General features: G+C 35.6%; 1 protein-coding gene across 4 annotated transcripts in view; it reads left to right on the forward strand.

Moving 5' to 3' along the window:
• Positions 1 to 11,195, forward strand: part of LOC106873224 (uncharacterized) — an 81,593-nt gene that overhangs the window by 5,415 nt on the left and 64,983 nt on the right. For 2 of the 4 annotated variants that reach the window (XM_052972215.1, XM_052972216.1), the window contains exon 2: positions 5,925 to 6,145. The exons of the other annotated variants lie outside the window; for them this stretch is intronic. In XM_052972215.1, coding sequence (XP_052828175.1) covers positions 6,091 to 6,145 — 55 coding nt within the window. In that variant the 5' untranslated portion in view covers positions 5,925 to 6,090. The remainder of the gene's footprint in view (positions 1 to 5,924; positions 6,146 to 11,195) is intronic. 4 annotated transcript variants of the gene reach the window in all.

Genomic DNA, 11,195 nt, shown 5'->3' on the forward strand with positions numbered 1-11,195 from the left:
AGAGAGGGAGTGAGAGAGAGAGAGAGAGTGAGAGAGATAGAGAGAGAGAGAGAGAGAGACAGACAGACAGACAGAGATAAATAGATAGAGAGAGAGAGAGAGAGAGAGAGGGAGAGAGTGAGAGAAAGAGAGAAATATATCTGTACATATGGACATATGGCATATGTATGTAAACATTTTGGGGTGAGCGTGAATGTATGTATGTTTGTGTCTCTTTGTGTTGATATTACACAATAGTTGTAAAGGAGTGTCACTGTCTTAGAAACATTGCCATTCATTTCCAATATTTTATGAAAACAAGTCTGGTCATGGGGAAATATTACCTTGCTTGGAAACATATGAGGGTCGGTGACAAGAAGGGCATCCAGTTGTTGAAATTCTGCCTCAATAAACTCTATACAATCTATGCAAGCATGGAAAAGTGGATGTTACAACACTGATGATGATGATGATGATATATATAAATCTTTCATATATATGTGTATATATGTATGTGTGTTTGTGTGTGTGTATATATGTGTATGTATATATGTGTGTGTATGTGTGTGTGTTTGTGGATGGATATTTACATACATAAAAATATACACACATACATACTTTCATGCATACATACGTATATACATACATACATACATACATACATATAATGATGAATTTAGTGTAATGGTAGGAGTTCATCAGGGATCAATTATTGGTTCTCTCCTATTTATCATAGTCCTCCAGGCTATAAGAGGAACTTAGGTTTAGCTGCCCATGGGGACTCTTCTATGCTGATGACCTTGAAACTGTAGTAAAATTAGAAATGAAATTTCACCTGTGCAAGAAAAACCTGGAATCAAAGGATCTTGCAGTTAACTTAGTAAAGACTAAGTACTAGTTAACAGGATAACAGATAGAATACTAATCCCTTTGCGTAAATGGTAATGTTCATTACGTAGAAGAGTGGGTGGTTGAAATTCCATATACTGCACTCAATGAAAAAAAGGATATGTAAGATGTGCAGTGGAATCACAGGATGGTTAACAGTGAAAACAGACTTTGTTTGTGGCAGACATATAAACATATAGGTACAATAAACATGAGGAACACATGAGAGATTGATCTTCTGGAAATCTCAGGATGATCCTAGAGTTAATAGATAATTTCTGTTACCAAGGAAATCTAATTAGCAGTTGGGGTGGGGAGATGTGCTTAAAGTATAGTTCCTAGAGTAAGAAACAAATGAAGCTGGTATACTCTGCTGGAAGTGCAGTGTAAATGTAGATGTGTGACACAGTGCTAGTGTATTGAGAGAAATGGTAGGCATAAAGGAAATTAGATGCAGTGTACAAGAGAGGAGACTGCCCTTTTCATAAAGGAAGAACTCAACAAATCCTACAAGCTGGCACCAACATCTGCCCTAAATGAAATCAACACCAACCACTGCAAACTTATGAGGAAATTACAAGTAGATGACTGAACTGAACCATACTCTCCTACAACTCCACACTTTAACCTCAAGGATCACAAGAAGGGCTTTATTACCAAACCTTCAATACACCTAATATGCTCCTCCAAATCCGACCTAGGAAGAGTAAGCAAAACCATTTTGGACAAAATAATACCAATCGTCAAGGACAAATTAAATGTTAACCTATGGTCCCACACTGGTAAAGTTATTACATGGTTCCACCTTCTAAAAATCAAAAACTCATATTTCTTCCTCAATTCAACATAAATAATTACTACTCTTCTATTTCTCCTAAACTTCTTAATCAAGCTCTTCTTCTAGCTAGGAACCTTACTAACCTAACCCCACTAGAAATTAACATAATACTTAATGCCCGCAAAACCCTTATTTCTTTTGAAAACAAACTCTGGTGCCGGGTCAATCACTATAACAATAACCATAGCAACCTATTTGACATAACCACAGGATCATCTGATCCAGATCAGGTCACTGACTTACTTGGACTATATATACTTCAACAGCTACATATACATTTCTCTAACATCAAGAGAGGCCTATACAGAGACGATGCTTTACTAGTTACCAAAAGCATAAATAAACCCGCCTTAGAAATAATTAGAAAGGATCTACATAATTCTTCTCTAACCTAACCCTATCTATCACATTTGAAAACGCTCACAAAACTGCTAACTTTCTTGACACAACTCTAAACTTATCAACCTCCCAATACTCCCCTTACCACAAACCTAATTAATATCTTCATTACCTTAATATCCACTCCAATCACCACAGATCTACTTTCAATAACATAATCAAGGGCATCTCAACCTGCATATCTGACCTCGCTTCAACTGAGAAAATTTTCAATAATCACGCACCATATTACAATCAAGCACTCATTGATAGCAGCTTTTCCCAACAAATAGAATACATCCATAACACCAGGCTCAAACAATATATGTCTCAAATCACATCTCAAACATGCACCAACCATCACAATTGCGACCAACCACACGCACTCGTCAATGGAACCCTGGAAGGTCTTACACCTAGGCAACCTAGATCCCACACACATTCATTTAACACTAGGCCAAAAACTAAAACAACTAAAACAGCTAACAACAACAGGCCTCGCCACCCAGATAGCACTACTCCCAGACACCCTAAAAAAAGCAGCAGATGCTCTATTCTGTGGTACACACCCCCATTCTCACTTAACGTTAAGAACTTAGCTAAATCCTTCCTTAAAATACTAGACTCTAACTTCCCTCAGCAATATAAATATCATTCTATCTTTAATAGATCCACCCTAAAACTATCTTATTCTGCCCCACCCAACTTCGAATCTATTGTAGCAGCCTCTAATAAGCAAAAGCTTTCTCTTTACTATCAAAACTCACATAATTACAACTCTAGTCATACGAACACTCAACACATACACAGCTCCAGCACAGACACCCTTACCACAACCACAACCTAAACCATCCTACTTTCACTGTCCAGAACACCACCATAATTTCTACCACTCTTACAAATAGTACAATTAATAACAACAACAGTAATAATAACTGATGGTAATATGATGACGTTAATAATACTAACAATTTAGTATCTTCTACCCCCTTCTCTAACATCTCCTCTGACAATATTACCTCCTCCATTCCTGAATACATTCCCCCAAATCACCTAATTGTAACTGCCATCCTAGAACCATCTGTCCGTTACAAACCCATTGCAAGAGATATAATGTAATTTACAAATGCACTGTCCTTAATCTATTACACAACTCTACAGCCATATACATAGGATCAACCAAAACTTTTAAGCAACAATATGCCGCTCACCTCCATTCTTTTAGATACGATAAACATAGTAAATCTACAACACTTGCCAACCACATGCATCATCTCAAAAATACAAATATACCCTATACTTTATCATGATCCATACTGGATTCAGAGCTTCCCTACCGAGGTCAATGCTCAACCTGCAAGCTTTGCCTGAAGGAGGCACTTCACATACTAAAGCACAACTCTCCAGCACTGCCAAATAAACATAATGAGGCACTAAGCACATGCAGCCACCGCTTTTTTCACACATTCAAATTCTACCACAAATCCAAATGCCTAAATGGCTATACAGTATATTGCCATAATACCCCTTAAGTATCCCAATAACCTTATAAATCTACATTTTAACTCTTAATCCCTATCTAATTCCTCTTTCATACTTGAATATCACAACCATTTAATTATATTAGTGTGTATATGCATGCATATATATATGTGCGTGTGTGTGTATGTGTGAATGTATGTATACAAGGTAAATATACCTGCGTGTGCAGGGGTGATAATACATACAGATACACGTATATATGGGTGTACATATGTTTCGTTCGTTTAACGTCCGCTTTCCATGCTAGCATGGGTTGAGTATGAGTTGTATATGTAAGTGTTGATATGTATAAATATCTGTATAAATATATATATGGCGGTGCAATGGCCTAGTGGATAGGGCAGTGGACTAGCCGAGCCGTCGGAGGATCGTGGTTTCGATTCCCAGACCGGGCGTTGTGTGTGTTTATTGAGCGAAAACACCTAAAATTCCATGAGGCTCTGACAGGGAGTGGTGGTGACTCTTACACCCCAACTTTCTCTCAATTTTTCTTCCTGTTTCTTGAGTAAAACTGCGATGGACTGGCATCCTGTCCAGCTGGTGGGTGGGAGCACATATGCCATAATAACCGGGATATATATATGTATATATATATACATGTTTAATATATGCATCTGTATACATCTTCACATATATATTTTCTTCTACTACTAAGCACTAACCTGTCCAACTAATCTAACCTATATTCCCAAACTCTTCATTCCACCATATTACTACTCTTTCTGCCCCATTGCTTTGGCTCTATCACTACATACCTGACACTCCTTTACTTTCTACACTATTATACCTCTCTCTCTCTCTCTATCACCACCCCATTCCTTCTATTTGTCACTCCTTTACTCTTTACCCTATCATTTTTTTTGCACTCTCATATCTTTCTCTATCACCCTCACCTCCCCACTCCTACTATCAATTTATCATGACTGACCACTAACTAATACACTCCCTCTCTTCATCTCTTTATTATCTCTCTCCCTGCTTTTCTTTTTTCTATTTTCCTTTTTCCTTTTTCTTTTCTTTATTCCTCTCTTCCTGTTTTTGGGCTGACCTTACAAATACATTCCCTACTTTTTGGTCACTTTAAATAAAACCCTCGATTCAATAGCACTGTGTACAAACTCTATACTTGGAATGACCAATTTTAAATACTATTGTATTTTACTCACAAGGTATTGGAATCTTATATGTATACCATTCTGCCAAAATAATGAATCTACAGATGCAATATCCCTGCATATCTCGCATCTATTTTCATTCCTCCACTTAACTCTCTATTTGATATCTTATCTAGATTAACTATTGCTCAACCATTTTCTCACACCGTCTCTGATGAAGGGATATAAAAAAAATTCCCGGAAACAGCTGTAAGACCTTCTTTCACAGCCTTGGATTTTTATCTTGTTCTGAAAAATCTTTTTTTTATATATATACACATGCTGATATATGACCTATGTTGGACTCCTCATTTGCATAATCACTGAACCTGGGGCTTAACTATGGTCTGTCCATAGCACTTACTCAGCATTACCTGACACTTTTGGGTCTTATTGAAACCATTACCTCTCATAACTTCTCTATATATATATCACCATCATTAACATGTCATGTCTGTCGTCTATGCTGGCATGGGTTGGATGGTTTGACTAAAGTTGGTTAGCTGAGGGGCTACACTAGACTCCAGTCTGATTTGGTATGGCTTCTATGATTGAATGCCCTTCCTAATGCCAACCACACCCAGAGTATAATGACTGGTTTTACATGCCACAGGCATGGTTGCTATTTGTGTGACACCAGTATCTGCCATGATTATGGTGTGCATGTATATGTGTGTGTGTGTGTGTGTGTGTGTGTGTGTGTGTGTGTGTGTGTGTGTGTGTGTATGTGTGTGTTTGTGTATGTTTGTATACACACACACACACAAACACACACACACACACACACACACATATATATATATACTCTCTTTTTTGGAATGGTGAAACTTAAAGCAGACAAAAGCTATAAATAATAGCATGTAAATATTGTGTTAACAGACCCCTTGGATAAAAAAGTTTGATGGCTGCCACATCTTATGTGTATATGTATCAATTATTCAGGTTTTAAAAATTCTACCATAACTGGCAAATATATTGCAATAGCTGAGATGCATTTCTTCAAAATCCCTATACCTCCTTTGAACTTGCAATTTTGTCCCCTCCCCCACCCCCAATAAACACATGATCATTCAAAATACCAAGAATTGCAAAACATTTTATTTTAACTGACGAAAGACTATTTCTTATTTTTGTCTCCTTTACAGTTTGTAAATACAGTTAAACGAATGAAAGTAAAGAAATTAATGACACTCATCTCTAAGAACATTTGATATAGAAATTCTAATCAACTTAATTTACAAAAGATCTTAAAAAAAACAAAAAGGAAAATTAGTATTTGTCAAGAAGATCCACTTCATTCCAACTACCACCATGTTACTTCTTTCCTGTTGGAGTATTATAGTCTTCATTTGTCTTCATTTTGCAAGTAAGTTCTTTTTGTTATTTTTATTATTTGTTTGTGAAATCACTGAGTATGTCTGTGTATGATCAAGAAGTTTGTTTCCAGGTCAGTTTCTTTTGTATAACACCTTGGATTATTGTCTTGTACAATAGTCTCACCTCAACCAAAGACTATGGAGTGGAACTTCATATATAAGGATTTTGTTGAATCTATTTCTGTTCCTGTTTTTGGTTTAACTTTTTTCATACTAAACTACCTGAGACTGCACCTGATTGTATAATACAAGTTTCCTGTTTTAAAATGATCCAAATGGAAACCTTTCATTTTAATTTATGTTCCAAAGAACAGCTTGATTATGACACAGTTATTTTACTAAATTCTTCATTATTTTCAAAAGTAGTAGACCACGGCAATGTATTTCATCAGAAATATGGTAGCAAATGGTTTAATGCTATAACCTAGCTCTTGGAGAAATTTTGCAGAATTCTCTGTGTGGAAATCACTTGAGCTTGGTCTTCCTGTTTAAAGATAACTTCTTTGCATAATTTCTGGTGACACTGAAGGATCACAGAACATTCTCTAACAGGATATATATATAGAGAGAGTTTACAATTTATAGGAAAAGTGTCACAGGATTTAATTCCAGGATAGTAAGTCGTATTTAGTAGAAAATGGGAAAATTGAATAAGGTGACGAATGCTAAGAATGTTGTTAATCCATTTATATCTTGAAGTCTTCTATATATGATTCGATAGATGCACTCCAAAACTGTCTGACATGATAAATTATGATCAGCAATGCATCAATCTCATCAGGAAGGTTATAAATAACAAACTCATCAAACAGACATGTTAACAGAAATAGAAAGTCCTATAAAATATAACATATTTATATTCATATGCACACACATGTTCACCTACTCAAAATTGTGGCATGTAAATATAAACATTATATACTTAGAAAAACACAAATGTATACAAACACATAAATATACACATGCATTAAAATGCATACACATACACATAAATATATCATCATCGTTTAATGTCTGTTTTCCGTGCTGGCATGGGTTGGACGGTTTGACTGAGGTCTGGAGAGCCAACGGTTGCACCAGGCTCCAGTCTGATCTGGCAATGTTTCTACAGCTAGATGCCCTTCCAAATGCCAACCACTCCAAGGGTGTAGTGGGTGCTTTTTACGTGTCACTGGCACAGGAGCCAGTCAGGCAAGCTTGGCATCAATCACAATTGGATAGTGATTTTTATGTGCCACCGTCACTGGGGCCAGTCAGGGGGTACTGGTATCGGCCACATTTAGATGGTACTTTTTACATGCCACCAGCACGGGGGCCGATCAGTGGGTACTGGCATCAGCCATGTTTGGATGGTGCTTTTTACGTGCCACCAGCATGAGAGCCAGTCAGGGGGACACACATATATATATATAAATATGTATACATATCTATATTCATATTTATATATTTTATATATTTTTTTATATATAAACATAAATACATACATAGGCACAGGAGCTGCTGTGTGGTAAGAAGCTTGCTTCCCAACCACATGGTTCCAGGTTCAGTGCCACTGCATGGCACCTTGGGTAAGTGTCTTCTACTATATATGTGTGTGTGCGTGTGTGTGTGTGTGCGTGCGTGCGTGCGTGTGTGTGTGTGTGTGTGTGTATGTGTGTGTATGCATGTGTCTGTTGTTTGTGTCTGTGTTTGTCCCCCCAGAATTGCTTGACAACTGATGTTGGTGTGCTTATGCCCCTGTCACTTAGTGGTTTGGAAAAAAGACTGATAGAATAAGTACTGGGCTTATAAAGAATAAGCCCTGGAGGTCGATATATTCAACTAAAGGTGGTGCTCCAGCATGACCACACTCAAATGACTGAAGCAAGTAAAAGAATATACATACACAAACATACATACATATATATTCAAATACATACATACATATGCTGGGATATACTCAAAAACATATGCATATATATCCCTATACATATACTCGTACTTATTCTTGCAGCAACGACATAGAATCATACGTATGCTAAAATATACGTTTACAATCACATACTTATACACATTAACAAACAGTTATATACGTACGCAAGAGCATACGCATCCAAAAACATCGATAGACCCATACACATAGGAAAGGAATTCCTACCACGTTCTGTGGTTTTTTACCTCAACAGCTCCTTTATAGGATCCAGTGGCTAAAGACATCATCAGGAGGAACCACGTCCAGTTTTGGCCCCTACTCCTCTACCATATGCACATACATACACTTACTTAAGCACATATAGATTATTGTTCATTCACAAAATATTTACATACAAACAGTGGATGCTAGGAATTTAAAATGATGTTATTGGAATAAACTAGATATTGTGAGTAAAGGAGATGTAAAGAAAGATAGGGCGGGGGAGAGAAAAGGAGGATAAAACAAAGTAAAAGAAAAAAGGAGAGAGAGTGGGGAGAGGAATGGGCAAATTGTAAATATAAAAAAGTGCATTTAAAGAAAAGAAAGAAGGGAAGAGGGAAGTAAATTCATGGCAAGTAAGAGAGAAGAAAAAGAAAAAAAGAAAAGAAAAATTTGCATAAATTATTATTAGGTTATGGGAAGAAATTATTTGAAAGAACTAAAAGTGTTAATTTATACATTTGTAAACTCACTATCACTCTCATAGGCATATATAACTACACATATACTAGTATATATATATAGTTTTCTTTCTAAAATTACAAACTTTGCTCCAAATCACAGTTACTTTAAAAAAAACTTCCTTTTAAATTTAATTTTATTATAACAAATCAAGATTATATTATTTCTTCATTGTAAAGTCACATGACCTAATAATGAGCAGGATGTTGGGTTAATAATCATAAGTTTATAGGTTCAATTCCTGGATTGGGCAATGCATTGTATCCTTGAACAAGGAGCTTCTTATCATGTCACTCCAGACTTTTCAGATGAAAGTAGGTGCCGTTCTATAACTGGTACTTTTTTTCCAGCTGATTTCACTGGAGCCTAGTGTTGGTGCAACCTTCTTTCTCTCCAGCTGTCACAGTCATGTTGCTACACTGTATTAAGGGCAGGAGGTCTCAGAAGGTGTCTATGTCTACTTGTGAGTACATAAAAATCTGAAACAAATAGCAAAACCATGTCACATGTTACCATATTCACTTGCCAAGGACAGCTTTGCTTTATTTCTATATCATAATGAAATACCATAAGCTAATTATAAACTCTGATAATGAAGTAAGGACTTGATTACAATATAAGGATTATAAAGATTTGAGTTTATATAAAGTGTTTAGTCTGAAAGCAAGTATGGCTATGTGATTGAAAAGCTTATTTTACAAGTATATGGTTTTGGGTACAATTTCATTTTGCAGCACCTTGAGCAAATATTTTCTATTTTAACCTGATGAGGACCAATCCTGGACAAAATTTCACAGAAAGAAACTGAGTTTAAACCCATCAGAGAGAGCTTTTCTGTTCCTGAGTAGAGGACTTAAACCTTTCTCTCATTTCAATGGTTCTTGGATACCTTTAGCAGAGTTCACTCTGTTACAAGCATGACCATCTAGTCTCTGGGTATCTTTAATAATAATCCACTTTATTGCAAATAAATATCACCACCTGGTCCTTGAGTACCTCCAACAGAGTCCACTCTGCTGCTAGGAGTTTGGTCAAGGTGTTTGGTCTAACAATAAATATTTTTCCCTTGCTTCCACCAGTCTTTGAAAGATCATAAAGCTCTTTTCATCAAAAATAGATAAATAGATATAATAAAAACATGAAATATATTTCAATTTTTATTTCTCTCTTTCCTTCTTTTTCTTTTAAATCATTTAAACTACTTAAGTTTCTTGTTATGACACATCTTTCCTAAGAGACATCCAAATTATCAACTTCCATTTCTCCTTATATTTACTGATATCTTTTTCACTACATATACATCTAGATGAATTCATGAACTTCAAACATAAAGGACAATTCAACTGATCTAACATAGTTACAAATCCACAGAATAGAAATCTTTACATTGATTCTGCTACTATTCAGCTGTAGCAGAATCAATGTAAATATTTTGTTAAATCATTTGAATTGTCCTTTATGTTTGAAGTTCATGAATTCATCTGACAAAACGGTTTCTTTGTAATGATGTAATGTTTTCATTAAACAATTAAAGGATTCGTTGAAAATGGCTGTAATGGACTGACACCTGTACCTCTGTTACTCATATTTTATTCACCTATTCTGGAATCTGCGCTTTATAAATATTATTGACAGTTTTTTTTATATCAAGTACATGTCTGAATAGCTAAGAGCAGTTTTCTTCATTCAGCTGGGTCTAATTATCTGCAAGAATTGACTAATTAAGTTGTAGGATTGAGTTTGACTTGACCCTACTACACTTAGGGGTATTGGGATTAGGTTTCTGTCAATAAGTAACAATTAATAACATTGCACTAAGGTTTTACCTAACTTTTCTTTCATTGATATACTTATGTATTAAATCTCCCCTAACAAGTTCAATTTAAGTTATTTCTGCCAACTCTTTTTATAATGCTATATCTATTAAATAGCAGTTAGCCTCTAACTTCTGACCCCTGTGACAAGGACCATACCATTAAACTCACCACACAACATATTACCCAAGCTATTTCCCCCTATATAATATAAACACAATGTAAACTGCAGCCTGTGGAAATTTCTCCTGAGAGTGACTTTATTTATTTATCATAAGATGTAATATCATGGATTATAATAGCATCTTAAAATGAAGTTCTTACCATTCCTTTCTATTACATTATTTTTAGTTTATCTTACTCTATTATTTTAATTTACTTTCACACATGTTAGTTTCCTAACATTTGGACTCTCTGAAGAAGCCTTGGGGCTCAACCATTGTCCAATCCCTGCCCAATGTTTGTTCATACCTGTATATCATTGACACGATGAGGATAACTTGGAAGATTTGGCAGCCTCATGGTAGAAACAACTGTAAGAGTTTAGTATTTGTACACTCTTCTATTATTATTCATTTATTTATATATATA

Source organism: Octopus bimaculoides, chromosome 12, assembly GCF_001194135.2.
Source record: "Octopus bimaculoides isolate UCB-OBI-ISO-001 chromosome 12, ASM119413v2, whole genome shotgun sequence".
Taxonomy (NCBI): domain Eukaryota; kingdom Metazoa; phylum Mollusca; class Cephalopoda; order Octopoda; family Octopodidae; genus Octopus; species Octopus bimaculoides.